Source organism: Gadus macrocephalus, chromosome 11 (genome assembly GCF_031168955.1).
Source record: "Gadus macrocephalus chromosome 11, ASM3116895v1".
Taxonomy (NCBI): Eukaryota; Metazoa; Chordata; class Actinopteri; order Gadiformes; family Gadidae; genus Gadus; species Gadus macrocephalus.
Genome location: NC_082392.1, coordinates 13,612,146 through 13,632,682, shown reverse-complemented (window position 1 = coordinate 13,632,682; position 20,537 = coordinate 13,612,146). Strand labels below are relative to the sequence as shown.

At 43.5% G+C, this 20,537-nt stretch overlaps 1 protein-coding gene across 1 annotated transcript; it reads left to right on the top strand.

The window, feature by feature from the left end:
- The first annotated feature begins 13,824 nt into the window (after positions 1-13,824).
- Positions 13,825-18,939, top strand: oprd1b (opioid receptor, delta 1b). The gene is made up of 3 exons (XM_060065413.1): positions 13,825-14,760; positions 16,407-16,762; positions 17,225-18,939. The coding sequence occupies exons 1-3, from the start codon at positions 14,519-14,521 to the stop codon at positions 17,752-17,754; spliced, it is 1,128 nt and encodes a 375-aa protein (XP_059921396.1). The 5' UTR covers positions 13,825-14,518; the 3' UTR covers positions 17,755-18,939.
- The last annotated feature ends 1,598 nt before the right edge of the window (positions 18,940-20,537 follow it).

Here is a 20,537-nt window from a genome sequence, read left to right as displayed (position 1 = left end):
TTGGTTTATGTACTCTCTTTATGTAACCCTAACCCTAACAATAATAAGTCTTTATATTGTCACTTAACAAATAACTTCTCAAAAGGAGCACAACTCTATACAAAGAAATTCCTCAGAGAAACTGAGTCATGTTCAGCATATGATCAGATCTTTGATTGATTGATACATTTTCAATCTGAACATTGAAATTTATGTTAGACATGTGGAACAATTTATTTCCTCTTTGCAAAAAGTATTTTCACTTTTGCTGGCTTAATCAGGGTTACCTGCTGTATGGAAAACACGGTATGGATTTATATGGACTGACACCACTCTCATCCTCCATTTCCAAGGTGTTCAGACGCCATTACAAGCGAGTGTAAATCTTTCACGCCAACCTTGCGACTTTAGAAAGATTCACGATAAAACAGTTAAAATTCCTTCCATATTTCACTTGCTGGGGAAGCTGTCTGATGGTGTGATGGTACAAGCTGAGCAACAGGTTCTTAATGCCTTTTATGTCTAAGATGAGAAAGAGAGACAGAGGAGGAAAGCGAGAGAGAGAGAGAAAGCGAGAGAAAGAGAGAGAGAGAGAGAGAGAGAGAGAGTCAGAGAGCGAGCGTTAGAGAGTGAGAGCTTGAAAGAGAAAGAGGGAGAGAGCGAGAGTGAGAGAGAGATAGATAGAGAGAGTAGGAGCAAGAGCGAGGGAGAAATGGATACGACGGATGGATATCCGTTACATCCATCTTATGATCCTCATCCTCGTCACTTCACATTCTTTTTTTTGTATTCACTACTCCTGCAATATCCAACCCTATTATTTAAACTATACTGCATTTATATTGCACTAATCATGTTCAATTTGCACCTTAACCGCTATTTTGCACTACTGTTTGGATCTCCAACCACATTTTGTTTTCTCTGTACTTGTACTCTGCACAATGACATTAAAGTTGAATCTGAAACTGAATCTGAATCTGAGAGGGACGGAGGGAGGCTTGGTGACTGAGAGGGAATTAGAACAATTTGTCGGTTTCCCCAGGTGCTACAGACATGCTATGTTTCTGATAATATTCGATCACAATGTCATTAGTGTCATAAATACATTCAAAGATTTATGACAGAACTGAAATCTTTGCAGCAAAACGCTACGGAACTACGAGTGGAGAGGAAACCAAATTGATGAAGTCATTATAAGTGTTTCTTCAGAATTAATTCAAATCGCAATGTTTTCACTGTGATCGTGCCAAGGGAGTTTGTACCTGTTGTTCATGGCGATTACAGGAAATAACTTGACTCAAGTGGCAGAGTTCATCAGGAGGGAAGTAGAATAACTTCAGCAACCTGCCAGGTGGAGCAATGTGCAGAAAAAAGATAAACCTAAAATAACTAGGATTAGAATCTGGTGTTATGTGAGCACACAGTGGTGCCAAATGTCAGGTCCATTGTGAAGACTCATTATCAGCACCATTATCCTGAAATGGGGCTGCAGCTGCTCTGTTACCGGAAATTATTCTCTGAGGAAGAGCCTCTTAAAAAATAAAGCTGAGTTACTGAGCCGAACTCGAGGATTAATACAGAAAACAACAACATTAAAATGGAAGAATAATAGGTTGTGATAAAGCTTTATAATATTTGATGGCTTTATAATAATATAGAGCATTATAATAATTGATAAGTGATCAGTTATACAATTTAAAATAACACATATGAAACCATATGGATGTCTCAAACTAAGGAAAGCTTGTACCATATATTATTTGTATTGATTGTATTTGAGTGTGGCATCATTTAAGATGAGGTAGAGTTCATTACACGCACACCCTCAGACCAACAACTCCCTATTGTTGCCCGGATTATATATGCGTCTTTTCAACACAACCCTGAACACCACAACCACCTCACCACCACCACCACCACCACCACCACCTCTACCTTAACCGCCTTCACAACCCAAAACACCATAACCACCACCCTAATCATCTCCTCCTCCTTCATCACCACCACCACCACCACCTCCTCCACAACCACCATCTCCTCCACCACCGCCTCCATCGACCCCACCATCACCCATACAACCTCCTCCATCACCACCACCTCCTCCTCCTCCGCCATCCCCACCCCCACCTCCTCCACATCAACCACCTCCCCCAGCTCCATCACCACCATCACCCTAATCACCTCCTCCTCCATCATCAGCACCATCACCCTAATCACATCCTCCTCCATCACCACCACTAACACCTCCATCACCACCATCACCCTAATCACCTCCTCCTCCATCATCAGCACCATCACCCTAATCACATCCTCCTCCATCACCACCACTAACACCTTTATCACTACCACCTCGACCACCCATACAACACGGCCACCACCACCCTCTCCTCTACCCCTCCCCCCAACCACACCAGTCAGTGGCCAGTTCCATGAGTGACCACTGATTAGTTTGAGGATCAAAGGAAGAGATCTGTAGAAAGAGGCCATCCCTCTTCGCTTGTGCAACAGTAGGAGCAGCTTCTGGATGGGTGGACGCTGCAACGCTGGCCTCGCTCTGCCCAGTGTTGTCACTGCTCAGCGTTAATGGTAGGCTTTCACCGGAAAATGGGTGCTTTGGCCATTTGAGGAACACCCTTTATACTCTTAACCGTTCTAGTTTGGTGGAAAACCGGAGCCCAACGTCTACAATCATCCTCTCCCCTTGAATGTCACACCTTTCTCTGGACTTTGCAATCAGTGGTCAGCGAGAGCTTTCCCTTTATTGCCCCCTGACTGCGGCACCCTCATTTTTCAATCATCAGATCCAGGCTATTCTTATTAGTTCTCAAACCCACGCAGTCCTCGTCTCCGATGAGACGGTGATTAAACAAGGCCCTCCGTTTGTCTTGGGCCGGACGGCTCCTCCGTGGTGTGGCCTGGGAACGCCTGGCTGGACCCGGCCAAACCCACACTGATCTGGATTAGATTGGTGGAATAATTGGTGTAGGGTTACGCTGCCTGGCTCTTTAGCAGGGAGCTAAAGGGAAGTGAAGCCTAATGCATGAGGACACACACACATGCAGCAGAGCCCTGTGTGTGAAAGGCATTAAAGCGATCGGTCAAACCATCAAGATTGGTCAATCATTTCTGCTCCTACATTTGTGTTACTGCCTTTTGTGTATTCATGAAGGTTAATCAGTAGTCATAGATAAAAAAAAAAAATTGATAGACAGGCAGGGACGCGGGAAGTCAGTCCGAGGGGGGGGTGCTGAGAGAGAATCTATATAATGACGTCATAATAAATGCTGCGCAACATCCGTTGTTTACAGAGACGAGATGAGGGGTGACGTCACATTCAGGGATCCGCTCTGATAAACACTCTACTGGTGTGTAAAAAGAGTTCTGCCAACTAGCCACTGTTATTCACAAACGTTAGCAAATAAACAATGTGGAAATTAGAGTCAACTCGGCTGATACTGGGCTGAATTTCACACACTAACAACATGCCGACAAGCTGTTGCGGTCCGGGATTATACACAGCGTTATAACAAGGATTCAGGAGGTCATTTCTAAAGGTTTACAAAGGAAAGTGACAATAATAGAAAGCCTTAATTTTCATCCAGACTTACGAGTTGTCTGATATGAGGAAGGTGACGATTTCTCCGTCAAGTGAACCGCCCGTCTTTGCTCTTTTTTTTGCCAACCAGTTTACGTGCGGGATTCCAGAATCAAAACGATAACATTCAACGTGTCTATTAATATGGCAGCAACATTTTACACCAGTTTTAGAATGTTCACTACAACAGATGTTGAACACCAACATGCTTATGTAAAATCAGCATAGTACCGATAATATGATAAATATCATAAAAAGGGTGGATGTCAATAATTTAATGAAAAATCATGTTGTATGATAAAATTATACAACAAAAAAAAAGTATTGATTTGTTGAAAACTTTCTCACTTGCAGTTACAGCCAGGGGCCGCTGCAGCACCCTAAGCACCCCCACTTCCCGCGTCCCTGGGTAACACTGTTGTTTTTTATTGGTCGTCATGAAAAAAAAACATAAGGGGTAACACTGTTGTTTTTTATTGGTCGTCATGAAAAAAAACCTAAGGGGTAACACTGTCGTTTTTTATTGGTCGTCATGAAAAAAACGTAAGGGGTAACACTGTTGTTTTTTATTGGTCGTCATGAAAAAAACCACAAGGGAAATAATAGAAATACACACATACATTTTAATGTCATGTATATCCTCTTTAATGATGATTGATTATTGTGTATTGTCATCGCCTCAGTGGTGCAGTGGGGTGCACTCTGCCTAACCCCCTGGAGACCGGGGTTCAAGTCCGCTTGATGACCTCTGTTGGAAGTTTCTTATCTCTATTTCATGCGAATTATAAATTCAAGTATAACCTTTGTGATGACTTTAACCGGTGTCTTGATGGTGCATTGTTAAATTCGGAGGTTAACACTCTAAACAGCTCCTGTTCCGATCCCTGCAAAAACGTCGACAGGGGTGCCACTGTTGTTATTTATTGGTCAACATGGAAAAAACATGAGGGGTAACTCTGTCGTTTTTTATCGGCCGTCATGAAATAAATATAAGGGGAAAACACTGTCGATATTTATCAAATAAAACATAGGGGGTGACACTGTTGTTTTTCTTTGGTCGTCATGAAAAAAAACACAAGGGGTAACACTGTCGTTTTTATCAAATGAAACATGAGGGGTAACACTGTCGTTTTTATCAAATGAAACATAAGGGGTAACACTGTCGTTTTTCTTTGGTCGTCATGAAAAAAACCAGAAGGGGTAACACTGTTGTTTTTTATTGGTCGTCATGAAAGAAAACATAAGGGGTAACACTGTTGTTTTTTATTGGTCGTCATGAAAAAAAACATAAGGGGTAACACTGTTGTCTTTGTCAAATAAAATATAAGGGGTAACACTGTCGTTTTTTATCAGTCATCATGAAAAAAACAAGGGGTAACACTGTCGTTTTTTTTCATGACGACCAATAAAAAACGACAGTGTTACCCCTTGTGGTTTTTTTCATGACGACCAAAGAAAAACAACAGTGTTACCCCCTATGTTTTATTTGATAAATATCGACAGTGTTACCTCTTATGTTTATTTCATGACGACCAATAAAAAACAGCAGTCTTACCCCTTATGTTTTTTTTCATGACGACCAATAAAAACGACAGTGTTACCCCTTATGTTTTTTTTCATGACGGCCAATAAAAAACGACAGTGTAACACTGTCGTTTTTATCAAATGAAACATGAGGGGTGACACTGTCGTTTTTCTTTGGTAGTCACGAAAAAAAACATAAGGGGTAACACTGTTCCTTTTTTTATTGGTCGTCATGAAAAAAAACATAAGGGGTAACACTGTTCCTTTTTTTATTGGTCGTCATGAAAAAAAACATAAGGGGTAACATTGTTGTTTTTTATTGGTCGTCATGAAAAAAAACATAAGGGGTAACCATGTTGTTTTTTATTGGTCGTCATAAAAAAAAACATAAAAGGGGTAACACTGTTGTTTTTTATTGGTCGTCATGAAAAAAAACCTAAGGGGTAACACTGTCGTTTTTTATTGGTTGTCATCAAAAAAACGTAAGGGGTAACACTGTTGTTTTTTATTGGTCGTCATGAAAAAAAACATAAGGGGTAACACTGTTGTTTTTTATTGGTCGTCATGAAAAAAAACATAAAGGGGGTAACACTGTTGTTTTTTTTGGTCGTCATGAAAAAAAACATAAGGGGTAACACTGTTGTTTATTATTTGTTGTCTTGAAAAAAAAAATAAGGGAAATAATAGAAATACACATACATTTTAATGTCATGTATATCCTCTTTATTGATGATTGATTGTGTATTGTCATCGCCTCAGTGGTGCAGTGGGGTGCACTCTACCTAACCCCCTGGAGACTGGGGTTCAAGTCCGGTTGATGACCTCTCTTGGAAGTTTCTTATCTCTATTTCATGCGAATTATAAAGTCAAGTATAACCTTTGTGATGACTTTAACCAGTGTCTTGATGGTGCATTGTTAAGTTCAGAGGTTAACACTCTAAACAGCTCATGTTCCGATCCCTGCAAAAACGTAGACAGGGGTGCAACTGTCATTTTTATTGGAAAACATGAGGGGTAACTCTGTCGTTTTTTATCGGCGGTCATGAAATAAATATAAGGGGAAAACACTGTCGATATTTATCAAATAAAACATAGGGGGTGACACTGTTGTTTTTCTTTGGTCGTCATGAAAAAAAACACAAGGGGTAACACTGTCGTTTTTATCAAATGAAACATGAGGGGTAACACTGTCGTTTTTATCAAATGAAACATAAGGGGTAACACTGTCGTTTTTCTTTGGTCGTCATGAAAAAAACCATAAGGGGTAACACTGTTGTTTTTTATTGGTCGTCATGAAAGAAAACATAAGGGGTAACACTGTTGTTTTTTATTGGTCGTCATGAAAAAAAACATAAGGGGTAACACTGTTGTCTTTGTCAAATAAAATATAAGGGGTAACACTGTCGTTTTTTATCAGTCATCATGAAAAAAACAAGGGGTAACACTGTCGTTTTTTTTCATGACGACCAATAAAAAACGACAGTGTTACCCCTTGTGTTTTTTTTCATGATGACCAAAGAAAAACAACAGTGTTACCCCCTATGTTTTATTTGATAAATATCGACAGTGTTACCCCTTATGTTTATTTCATGACGACCAATAAAAAACAGCAGTCTTACCCCTTATGTTATTTTTCATGACGACCAATAAAAACGACAGTGTTACCCCTTATGTTTTTTTTCATGACGGCCAATAAAAAACGACAGTGTAACACTGTCGTTTTTATCAAATGAAACATGAGGGGTGACACTGTCGTTTTTCTTTGGTAGTCACGAAAAAAAACATAAGGGGTAACACTGTTCCTTTTTTTATTGGTCGTCATGAAAAAAAACATAAGGGGTAACACCAGGGACGCTGGAAGTAATTCACAGTTGGGGGGGCTGAGAAATGTTCCGATGACGGGGGGGGGGGGGGGGGGGGGAAAACTGTCGTTTTTTATCTGTGGTCATGAAAAACCCGTAAGGGGTAACACTGTTGAAAAGTATCGAATAAAACATAGGGGGTAACACCAGGGACGCGGGAAGTCAGTCCAAGGGGGGGGGGGGGGGGTGCTGAGAGAGAGTCTATATAATGACGTCATAATAAATGCTGCGCAACATTCAGGGCTCTGCTCTGATAAACACTCTACTGGTGTGTAAAAAGAGTTCTGCCAACTAGCCACTGTTATTCACAAACGTCAGCAAGTATACTGTAAAAATGTGGAAATTAGAGTCAACTCGGCTGATACTGTGCTGAATTTCACACACTAACAACATGCCGACAAGCTGTTGCAGTCCGGGATTATACACAGCGTTATAACAAGGATTTAGGAGGTTATTTCTAAAGGTTTAAAAGGAGAGTGACAATAAAATAAAGCCTTTATTTTCATCCAGAGTTACGAGTTGTCTGATATGAAAGTGACGGTTTCTCCGTCAAGTGAACCGTCCGTCTTTGCTCTTTTTTTGCCAACCAGTTTACGTGCAGGATTCCAGAAACATAACGATAACATTCAACGTGTCTATTAATATGGCAGTAACATTTTACACCAGTTTTAGAATGTTCACTACAACAGATGTTGAACACCAACATGCTTATGTAAAATCAGCATAGTACGATATTCAGCTATCGACAGTTCTGCGTTGTGCGTCATAGCCTACGTCAGCCTACTCAGACAATGTTCTAAATAAAATGAAATGATAATATGATAAATATCATAAAAAGGGTGGATGTCAATAACTAAATGAAAAATCATGTTGTATGATAAAATTCAAAAAAGAAAAAAAAAAAGTATTGATTTGTTCATAAAACCTTCTCACTTGCAGTTACAGCCAGAGGCCGCCAGGGGGGGGGGTGCTGCAGCACCCTAAGCACCCCCACTTCCCGCGTCCCTGTAGACAGGCAGAAAAACAGGCAGGCAAATGGCGGTCAAACAGTGCTCAGAACACATAAACGCAGTTTTCAAAATCATGAAAGGAAATGGGCTTTTTTAGTTTGAATGTAAAATCAATAAATTGTTTTATGTTGCACTGTTCACAGTCTTACAGGCTAGTCTTCTCTATTCCCTCAGCCCCCATGCAGACCCACTTCACTTTGACCTCTGTTTACTATCTTACCATTTCCTTCCCTGCAAGTGCTGCTTGCTGCTGTTTTTTTATGTCATGGTTTCGTAATAAATTGTACAATTCTTTGTTATTATGGGGCATTATTATATATATATATAACTACCACAGCATTTCTCATGAAGATGCGTTAGAAAACAAAGGTAACAGTATATTTACTTTGATTTAGGATTTTACAGTACTACAACTCTCTTGAGTCCTCTAAAAATGAATGAGTGTCGCCAACAAAAAATCCCACAATGCATTCTGATGTGCAAGCCCGCCTCAACATGAGATTCATGATGAGAGACAGAAGACCCTAACTGGCGTCTCAGAGCCCCAACACAACACAGATGAACACTTATGGACTTAAAAAGAAGCAACATAAAGCTACTTTCTGACCACAGATCTACTAAATAGTTGATTGATATTCAATCTGGTGTACAAAATACAAGCGGATCTGTGAGAATGATTAGGTTCAGCACTATAGGGCACCAGGGGAGAAGGGTTTGGTATAATGGATGTATTGTTGGGTGTGATGCCCTCCGACCATTATCTGGATAAATTAGAGACACGTATTGTTCTTTGCTTCGCGCCACAAAACATCAATTATTAATCTTACTGAGTCGTTTACATAAAAATACTGAGGGGTCGTCAGTGTTCTGTCATTTGTGAAAAGTCTTTCAGCACAATCATTTAGTAAACATGAACTCCGCTAGCAGCTTCTACACAACAGACTTCCAGTGTCTCGTTTGAGGACAAAATCAATGAGACCGGCAGAGGTTATGTTATCCGACGAGAAGGGATTCCTGTGTCTCCTATGACATTTGTAAATCCGGTTTCTGGGACAGACCTCAGCCTCCAACCTATGGTTGATTAGAGCTTCTCCCACACGACATTCATGCTGTATCACCTCCCAGAGAATGAGCAGCAGGCACAATTAACAACTGCTGTCCTCAGTTCTTTCAAGAAATAATTCAAATGGAGATTAGGCTGCAGTTTCCTTGACAACCCCATGTTAGCAGCTTTTTGTGGGATTTCAGATTTTTCGAAGATGTCGTCCATCAGAAACTTTCTATATATATACTGAATATAATTTGAGTGCTGGTGAGTGTTGGTGAGTGTTGGTTAGTGTTGGTGAGTGCTGGTGAGTGCTGGTGAGTGTTGGTGAGTGCTGGTGAGTGCTGGTGAGTGTTGGTGAGTGTTGGTGAGTGCTGGTGAGTGCTGGTGAGTATTGGTGAGTGTTGGTTAGTGCTGGTGAATGTTGGTTAGTGCTGGTGAGTATTGGTGAGTGTTGGTTAGTGCTGGTGAATGTTGGTGAGTGTTGGTTAGTGCTGGTGTGTGTTGGTGAGTGTTGGTTAGTGCTGGTGTGTGTTGGTGAGTGTTGGTTAGTGTTGGTTAGTGCTGGTGAGTGTTGGTTAGTGCTGGTGAGTGTTGGTTAGTGCTGGTTAGTGCTGGTGAGTGTGTGCTTGTGAGTGCTGGTGAGTGGTGGTGAGTGTTGGTAAGTACTGGTTAGTGCTGGTGAGTGCTGGTTAGTGCTGGTGAGTGTTGGTTAGTGCTGGTGAGTGTTGGTTAGGGCGGGTCAGTGCTGGTGAGTGTTGGTTAGTGCTGGTGAGTGCTGGTTAGTGTTGGTAAGTACTGGTTAGTGCTGGTGAGTGCTGGTTAATGCTGGTGAGTATTGGTTAGGGCTGGTTAGTGCTGGTGAGTGTTGGTGAGTGCTGGACTGCTGGTGCGTGCTGGTGAGTTAGTGTTGGTTGGTGCTGGTTAGAGTTGCTGGGTGTTGTTGGGTTCTGGCGCGTGTTGCTGAGCGCTGATGAGTACTACTCAACTGACCAAGTGAATAATCACCTGAGGTCAGGGACTGACGTGTCAACCATTATGTAAGCTCATCGTTCGCTCCTCATGCCTGCAGCAGTTAAACCATTTTTTTATGTAGGAATCTGCTCCTGCTGAGTTTGAGTGTTTGTGTGTGTGTGTATGCGTTAGAATGAGTGTGTGATAGTGTGACAGGGAGTCAGTGTGTGTGTGTGTGTGTGTTTGTATATTTCTGTAGAGAGAGAGAGAGAGAGAGAGAGAGAGAGAGAGAGAGAGAGAGAGAGAGAGAGAGAGAGAGAGAGAGAGAGAGAGAGAGAGAGAGAGAGAGAGAGAGTTGCTGGTCACAGGTTCCTTTTACTGAGTGTTTGAGTGTTTTCTGTGTCAGGAACAAGAGGGAAACAGTGAGGTAGAGAAGACAGAGACAGAGAGAGCAAAATAGAGAAACAGTGAGAGAGAGAGAGAGAGAGAGAGAGAGAGAGAGAGAGAGAGAGAGAGAGAGAGAGAGAGAGAGAGAGAGAGAGAGAGAGAGAGAGAGAGAGAGAGAGAGAGAGAGAGAGAGAGAGAGAGAGAGAGAGAGAGAGAGAGAGAGAGAGAGAGAGAAATAAGCTATGGGTTCATTGTACTTCCCTTCCATCTAATTTTCCGCCTCTCTGACACTGACCCCATATTCTGTTCTCTCAGCACACAATGACACACACACACACACACACACACACACACACACACACACACACACACACACACACACACACACACACACACACACACACACACACAGTCACACACTCACACACACAAACACACACACACACACAGTCACACACTCACACACGTACACACTCACACACACACACACACACTCTCGCACAAACAACCCGCCCCCGGAGAAGACTCCTGCCAAGGGCAATAACAACAAGCAGTGTGTCACGTCAACAGACCAGCCTGAGAGCAAGTCACTAGGGCTCACTGCAGCATTGTGCTCGCAGACAGACAGGTGGTCGAAAAATGGAGAGCCGCGAGAAGGGGATAGAAAATGAAAGGTCGGAATGAAAGAAAAGAAAATATGCGGTTTATTTTGGCTGTCACTCATCCGTTGAATGCAAATGTTCTTCCACAAAAGCAGTAAAAGTCAAATGTACAACTGTGACAGCTTTTCTTAATGTTACTGATTACAACCACAGCGGTGAAGTTCGGGAGCCTGAGATGCAGTCTATATTTCTAGACACACTCAGAGCATCTGGGGAGCCGTAGCATGAAGCATTAGCTCAGCCTCTGATAACGAGTGGTGAGATGAAAGGTTTAATGATGTGTCGTGAGGTGAAATGTGTACCGTCTTCGTTCTATCTAAATATGCTAATTTATTTCCACCACGTGGAAAGAATCACAAAAGCAATCTGTCGATCCGCTGAAGTCACTGCTGCATAACTAATTGTCAACTGAGACAGCGTTGAATCAATCCCCATAAATAATTACATCTTTCTCACTGAATACCTCTCTGTATAAATGGTGATGATGTGAAAGCTATGGAATGTCATGTTCAAAAATAAAAATGTACACAGAAATAGTCATCAATGAACAGCAGACCTGAGCACTGTTGGTAATCAAAAAGCATTCAAAGATAAACATTACTGGAGTGATCATCTGCAATGAGTCTCACGATTTAGCGTCCTATGGCTTTGCCAGAAGCGATAGGACATTATAAGTGAGTCACTTATAAGACCAGCAGCAGAGCCGTTTTTATGTTCTACACATATCCTGATTTTAATGACAACGTTTCAGTTTGATCGGAGTGAGGCGAAGCAGAGAGAAACATTGTATACGATCTGGCTAGAAATATTATTCTGAGAGCCAAAAACTTTTAAAATAAATCCATACTGTAGCTGATTATTTTCTTTCAAATAAAGTGTGGCTGTATCTTGAGTTATGGATTACCAGAGAGTTGGATGAGGCATTATACATCAGTAGGCCTACTAACCTCCATGTTTAAAAATCATATCAATATTTAAAACCAACAGTAATTATGTAAACTTGTTACGTGTGTGTGTGTGTGTGTGTGTGTGTGTGTGTGTGTGTGTGTGTGTGTGTGTGTGTGTGTGTGTGTGTGTGTGCGTGCGTGCGTGCGTGCGTGCGTGCGTGCGTGCGTGCGTGCGTGTGTGTGTGATCTCTCTCCCTCATAACCAAATCGTAATACATGTCGTACTGGAGTTGTGTTTCCAAACCATGGGGGACAAAGACAAATACTAATAATAGGAACAGCCCTCCAGGTACCTCGTCGCTCTCCAAGGAACAGACACATACCTTTACTCTAGTTTGGATGTAATCATTGTTCCCCACTGTCATCACCTCCGTCTCGTAAAGGCCCTTCATTACGGGGCCCATCATGTGGAGGCCACACTGAGGCCCCTCCACGTGAATTCTCCTGGCTGCGTGTGGCGGCCATGGGGACCTCCGACCCCCCTGTCCTTCCCAGAGGACCGGCTGCTCCGCTCCGACCAGGGGGACAAGTCCGAAGACGTGAAAGTCATCAACGTGGGAATAATGATCAATCCGTCCTCTGGAGATGATGAGCGCACACACAAAGGAGTCTCGTTTAGCGAGCAATGTCCTATGCAATCTGATGGATTTTTTTTCTCTCTCTTTGGTTTCTGAACCCTAATGGAGGCTCACGCTAGGGGGGTTCAGACTGGGATTGGGACTCCTAAAGAATCCTCACGTCAATATAATTGACCGAAGCCCCCCCCCCCCCCCCCCCCCTCCAACCCTGATTGTTTTTCACGGCTCCGCAAAGGCTCAACAGGATTCCTGATAGACAAGATGGCTGCTTATTATCGGCGAGCATCATTACAGTCAACCAGAGGTTTAAAATGGCTAAACCCAATGAAGTGCCGGTGTCTAATTTGGCTATTGTGGCTGTGTAAACTCGGTTGTGTGTTGAAAAGCCTGTTCGATCCAGTTAAATTATCCTCCAAGCTTGACATAGTAGCTGCAAATAGCAAAGTAGCAGCTGTAGCACTGCATGCAGTTCCTCAGAGATTACCCAAGATGCCTTTGTCACCAAACTCATCAACTCATTGAATGGATTCCACTGGGATTACAATGGCAGTCATTTGCCTGAGGACTTTTCAAAGTCAGGATATCGATTCCAGCCCGGGTTTGCAAAGGTAGCAGCTCAGGAGACTGCACACCTGTTACAGAGGAGGGCTCTCCTGTTAGCAGTAGCAGGCCTCCCACGTCCAGTATATGCTTCTCTGTATTCCCCCTCCTGCACCTCGTGGAGAACATTAATAGTTGGACTTTTATTTTTGTTGCAGAGAATCTCCAGTGATCGGGACTGTGTTTCGCTAGGCAGAAATGGCTCCTACTTAAGAGACATCTCTGTTTCTAGGAAACAGGTGGTTTCTGTCAGGATGTGAGCACATTTTGGCAGTAATGCAGCCATGTGAATACAAGACAAGGATTCCCCTCAGCCAAGTACAAATGGACACTTAAATAGAACCCATTACAACAACAGAACATCAACATTACAAACTAATTGTTTCTCCATTCCGGAAGACCTCGCACATTGAGAGCACACCAATGAAGGGTAAGTAGGGGGGGGGGGGTTTACAGCACACGGAGGGTGGGGGGGGGGCTTCTGCTAACCAGTACACTAGTAAACTATCCCATACTGGTTGGGCACTAGGTTAGATTCCGACACCTCCAGTCCATCACTCCAGTATGCAGCATGTACCAGATGCCTCCTAACCCCTGCATCTGTTTCCGAATAAAGTTGACAATAAGCACAGAAGGTTTTCATGCCCATGGGCACACCACACACACGCAAATCTATGTGTGTGTGTGTGTGTGTGTGTGTGTGTGTGTGTGTGTGTGTGTGTGTGTGTGTGTGTGTGTGTGTGTGTGTGTGCGCGCGTGTGTGTGCGTGTGCGCGTGTGTGTGTGAGAAAAAAAACATTCACCCACTGTGCGCAATTTCTGAGTCGGAGCCAAATAGGGAAATGTGTCGTTTCAGAAGTCATTATGTAGCATTATCTATAAGAGATCACGGCTCATCAAAGTATTTGTTCTAATTCAACATCCATCATTTCAGTGAATGCAGGAACATGTTTAAACATTATGAGGCAAGAACAACACGTCTTAAGGATGATCAAAAATTAACACGCGCACTATCATGCTAGACGGACTGCAGAGCGTGGTGGTGGTTTGAAATGGAATGAGAAATAACGCTGCGTGTAGAGTCGTATACCTTCCCTCTGTGCAGCCTCTCCACTTATCCAAAGGGTGCCAGTTATTGTGCGCATCGCGCAGCGGATGAGAGAGAAAGTGGGAGTTCTGGAGAGGAAAGCAATAGGGGTAACATCATCCCTGCTCTCCTGGGGGCTTTAACCGTTACAACATCACTTTTGCCAGAAGCTTTAGGAAGTGTTTTAATAAGCGCTTCTGCTCGCGCATCGCTGGATGTTTTTTTTTGGAAGCGTCTCTCGCGCTCATTGGTAAAGCCTATTTTTTCACGCAGAATTTCATTTCCAGGCATGGAGTACACAACTGTTTCAACAGCGGATCTCCGCGACCAACACACCGCTTCTTTTCATAATTTAAACGCAACTTTTTTCGACGACCCTGTGCTGGAGAATCCGGTGGGAAACGACACCGGCCCCGCGAGCAGTAGGGACAGCACCAACCTGATCATCGCAGTCTGCATCACAGCGCTCTACTCTCTGATCTGTGTAGTGGGGCTGCTCGGGAACATCCTCGTTATGTACGGTGTGGTGAGGTAAGAAAACACCATCTATAAAGAAGAAGATGGAGAATACATTCCTCTGGCTCTCCATTAAAACAAACAAACAAGATTAGACATTTAACTTAAGTTACATACTTAAACGAGCCACTTTGAAAATTCGACTCAAGACAGTTAATAAATGTTCATGCTGGTGGCTTCAGCAATGCTCTTTGTAGAGCATTGCTCTACAAAGAGCATACTTAGTTATGATTTGTGATTGTTATTGGGGCTGACTATGAAGATCTAACGTTATTCGCAACCACCCGCACATTAACCACCAACAACAAGAGAGGTGGAGGGGTGGGCAGAAGCTAGGGTGGGGGGTGTAGGTTGGAGTGGACTGGAGGTAGGGTGGCGAGTTGAGGTAGTGGGGGAGGGGCTGAGGATAGGTTGGCGGTAGGGGTGGTGGTAGAGTGGGGGTTGGAGGCAGGTTGGGGAGGTGGAGGTAGGGTGTGTGGTGGAGGAGGAAGGGTCGAAGGGCCTAACGTAGGGGTTGAGGTAGGGTGGAGAGGCAGAAGGCTGGAGGTAGTGTTGAGGAAGGGGTGACGAGGGTAAATGAGCTGAATCATTTAATTGGATGTTTTTGCTATTGGACTGGAATGTCTGCTTTATTGCAGACTGGTGTTGAAATAACTTAATTGGACTTTATACCTCGGTGAACATAGCAAACATAATTTGGAAAAGGTTATTCATAACCTTCACACACAAGATTGCCCTGTATTTGGTGCCCTTTGGCAGAATATACTCTAATCTGAGTACAATTTACAGAATTTAAATGACTTAAGAATTAAAAAGGGATATTTAGGCTAATATAAAGCGACTCCATGCCAACATCCACACATCTTCAAAAAGAAGCACATGAATACCAAACACTAAATAATTAACCAATGTTATCCATGTTCCATGAAGATCAAATAAGTCATTTATGTGCTCTTGAGAAAGCTACAACCCATAATGTGTCAATCACTTTTTTATCATGTCTTTAAATATGTTGCTCAGAGACTTTAAACAGCTGATCTTATAACATGCAATTAGCCAGTGATAATATAGTACACAAGGACTTTAATTCATTCAAGGCAATAACAGATTTCTGAATTTAGGTAACGCTGTTAGCAGTGCAACATCAACAAGACTAAGTGGTGGCTCGCAACAAACAATAACCATCACTTAGTGGTAAGATAACAGTGTTCAGTTGTTGCCAACATTGGATGGTTTGCGATTTGCCCTTTCTGATGTGTTGTGTAAAAAACTCAGAAGATGGTCTAATGCCACAAAGGAATGAAAGCAGACAAACATCAGTCGGCAATGTGAAATATGGCAGCAGACCTTGGCCTCTACTGCACCTGTGGTGTAGAAGCCTTCTAAAGTAGCACCACATTCACACCAATTCACACCATGCAAGGCGACATCCATGGCTCGTGGGAGCCAGTTAAGATTAGGGGCCTTGCTCAAGGACACCTCAACACTCAGCTAGGAGGAGCCAGGGATCAATCCAGCAACCTGCCGGTTACAAGTCAACCCGCTATCCTGAGCTATTGCTGCTCGGATCGCAACAAGCTGCACTACCATCACCAAACATCGTGGCACATGAAAGCAGCATCCTTACTTGGACCCTCCCCATTACTTCTCTTCCTTATCAGGTACACCAAGATGAAGACGGCCACCAACATCTACATCTTCAACCTGGCGCTGGCGGACGCCCTGGCCACCAGCACGCTGCCCTTCCAGAGCGCCAAATACCTGATGAACACGTGGCCCTTCGGAGAGCTGCTCTGCAAGGCGGTGATCGCCATCGACTACTACAACATGTTCACCTCCATCTTCACCCTGACCATGATGAGTGTGGACCGCTATGTGGCCGTGTGCCACCCCGTGCGTGCCCTCGACTTCCGCACGCCCGCCAAAGCCAAGCTCATCAACGTCTGCATCTGGATCCTCTCCTCCGCCATCGGAGTACCCGTCATGGTGATGGCCGTTACCAAGGAGACAGACACAGGTGAGGCTGTGTTGGTTTCTGACTCTCACCTACATGAAATTCTCACTTTGTCCTTTAGTCATCTGGAGCCTGATATTGAGAGACTTTTAAAAACCAAGGACAGGCATCATTTCTCCCACTGATAGGCCTACCTCAGGCTGAATGTTGAAGGCCTAAGCCTCCAATGTGTCAATTTATGAGTATGTTCTGCTATGTATGATTAATGGGGCATGTTTTGTCCCATTTTACTTTGTTTATTGCACTAACCCTAACCCTACTACTACTGTTACTGATTTAACTGTCTTCAAATATTTCCTAGTGCTTGAATAATGTTTCTGATTTAAAGAAGCCAGATGGATTATTGGGCCCACGACCCACCCCCCCAGATTACATTTTGGCCCTCTACTTGGAAGAATTTGGGCACCCCTGTCTAGTTGCTCCATGTGGCTGTGTGCTAAACCATCCATCCTGTTGTGTCCTCAGGCAGGACCGTGTGCACCCTGGGGTTCCCAAAGCCACAGTGGTACTGGGACACGGTGACCAAGATCTCTGTGTTTGTCTTTGCCTTCGTGGTGCCGGTGCTGGTGATCACCGCCTGCTACGGCCTGATGATCATGCGTCTGAAGAGCGTCCGCCTGCTCTCCGGCTCCAAGGAGAAGGACCGCAACCTGCGGCGCATCACCCGCATGGTGCTGGTGGTGGTGGCGGCCTTCATCATCTGCTGGACGCCCATCCACATCTTCATCATCGTCAAGACCATGGTGACCATCGACCAGAAGAACCCTCTGGTGGTGGCCGTGTGGCACCTGTGCATCGCCCTGGGGTACACCAACAGCAGCCTCAACCCCGTGCTCTACGCCTTCCTGGACGAGAACTTCAAGAGGTGCTTCCGGGACTTCTGTCTGCTCAATCGAGCCCGCATGGACCAGAGCAGCTTCTCAAGGGCCCGCAACACCACCCGGGAGCCCGTGTCCGTATGCGCCCGGGCAGAGTCCATCAAGAAGCCTGTATGACTAGGCATGGGCCCAGTGGGCGGCGTCCCCGGCAGCGGGAGTGTGCAGGAGGACCTGCAGACGGAGGACCTGCAGACGGAGGTCACCCAGGTCTCCACCACCGAGGTCTGATCCTCTCGGCTGCAATGTGTTTGAATTTCAATTGATTCATTGAATCGATCCATTGTTGGATGGTGTCATGGATGTCGTGGAACATCGACCCCTGAATGACCTTTATAGATCACATGGGGGGAGACATAGGGAAGCTGCCTAACACGATCTGAGTCTGTGCTCTGCTAAGGCCAGAATCTATAGCAGAAAATATATTAACGTAATACCTTTAAAAACCTCTTGACAGACGGATTGAACAACAGAGGGAACAACCTTCATTGAAAGGCATAGCTGACACTTTACAGTGTTTATGTAAACAGTATTGTTCAAGGCTGCCTTTACACCTGTGAACAAGAGCAAGGACATGTGAAGAAAGGTTTGAAGTGCATCTGTAATTCAGGTTTTTTTTGTTACGGTCCTTTAGGGTGAGCATCAGGAACGCAGATGCAACACATATGAATCATAGACTTCTGATTCTTAACCCAGGAATTGATGTTGATTTTTCCATCCACAATCCCTGCCTTTATCTGGCGTACAATTCTATTTTTCCTGTAAAAAATGCTTTATTGTTTCCGTGACAATTTGACTTTTGTAAAATGTGAAGTGATACTTATTATTTATTCTGTTGACTGGTGTGATTTGACTGCTATGGTATAAGCTTTATTGTAAACAGTTATTTATTGCTATATAACCATGTAGACAAACATAAATAAAATTGAGGTTGTGTAAGTCTTTAGCCTATATCTTAGATTTCATATGAGCATAAAGTGGGTGTTAATGTTGCTATAAATCATGACTCTTCATGACTACAAAGATCTGTACCTTAATGCCTTATGAAATGTCACGTTGGCTCATTTAACACAAACTCAATTTTTGTAATGTATGGGTATTTATTATCCACAATTTATTGAATATATATACTTCATTGTACAATAGCAGTTGTTGCTTTTACGATTCAAACTGAAACGAAAACATTATGGCTTTAGTGCTTTAGGATTTAAAGCATTTCTTTGTCTAATTTAACTGCTACTACTACTCCAGCTATGTACGTAACCCAGACAATATATTAAACAGCGCAAGCGTACATGAATTTAAGTATTGTTCAGTTGGTTTCCGGTAAAATAAACAATGTGACTCACAGGATGGATCTGTAGGTGTGGGTTAAGATATTAACGACCCGTATGCATATGATTTTCCACATCTCAGGGCTGCTGACAACAGAGGAGAAGGCTTACCTAGCGGAGGGCAGATCAGCTGCCTACCTGGTGACACCCTCGGAGACTGGGGCATCAAATATACATGGCTTCCCCATGGAGCTTATTGAACAAGAAAACCTAAATAGTTCTGTCATTATTTTTTTAAAAGCCATTTAAAATGGAAGAACTCATGAGGGCAAAAAGATAAAAAACAATAAGTACCTATTTTAGCTATTTATAGAAGCCTCGAGGACTTACTTACTATTACCTTTTACCGAAATGAAGTCGGAGAAAAATAAGCCAATATTTCAAACAGAAGTCATAATGGATTTGAGGTTAATTTGGGCCTCATGTGAAAACAAAAGTAATGTTGCGGTTGAGATGATAACGACGGTTGACCTTTACTAATGCATATTTTGAAACAAATGTGATTGGCTGTGTATGTTTGTTTGTAGCAACAAACGCACATACACACACACAAACCCCCAGACACACACACGCACACACACAAGCAAAAGCACTGAAGTATTCATAATAGCTTTTAATATTGCAATGCTTGTTTTCCCCTAGTGGTCTGGAGAGCCCGGACCGCAAGATATTTTTGGAGCAAGTTATCAGCCTCATCCAAACTCGCATTTCCGAGCCTTTCCTGTGGACCTCAGACGGCCATAAAGGACTGAAGTGCTGCAGCTGGCTAATGGGGCTTGACAGCTCTGCTGGGGCATTTAACACATTACTAGCCAAGCAAATCAAATGCTACACTTCCTCCTCGTGATCCATGACGTACTGCAGCACCAGTAGCAGTGAGAAATGTGCTTAAACCCAGAAGTGACTTGCATCCATTGAGTCACCTTTAAGACTACATTACCTCCAGTATCTGTATTAGTCTGCGTCTAGCGAGGTGGCCTTTCACCTCGCACAACTCTTTCAACCCTACAGCAGCAGCTGGTCAGAACACTTGGAAGCAGAAAGCATGAAAACCTGTGAGCTCCAAATGGAATCAGTTACGTTCATAATTATAGAAACGTATGAACACTGCGGTGCACTTTGGCAAAAATGCTTTCAGCGAGGGCCCCTTGCCACCAGACAGCCCAGGGCATCTACTTGAGTGAGATGGTTACGGTTACATAACAACAAAATGTGGCTGCAGGCGTCAGCATGCACATTTCAGAGGCCATGGTGTCTGCTCTGTGCTGCTATGGAGCCATGATAGCGATTCACACTGGGTGCCATCTGCTCTCCAAGAGGCCTCCCATGGTCCACTGAAGACAAACCCTCTCTTCTCAAAGTCTGCAGCTCGGCCACGCTATACTTTACATCAGACGTTCTTGGTTGTTTTTCAAAATAAATTTGTTGAATAGGCTTGGTGATGTGTGACATTAGGCCGGTCCAGGCAGCAGTGCCACCGACCAATACTACCCTATCGTGTTGTGCTCTGACATTGGCATGGGGGTACAAGCACGTTAACTTGTATTACAAGAAGTGTCCATTATAAGG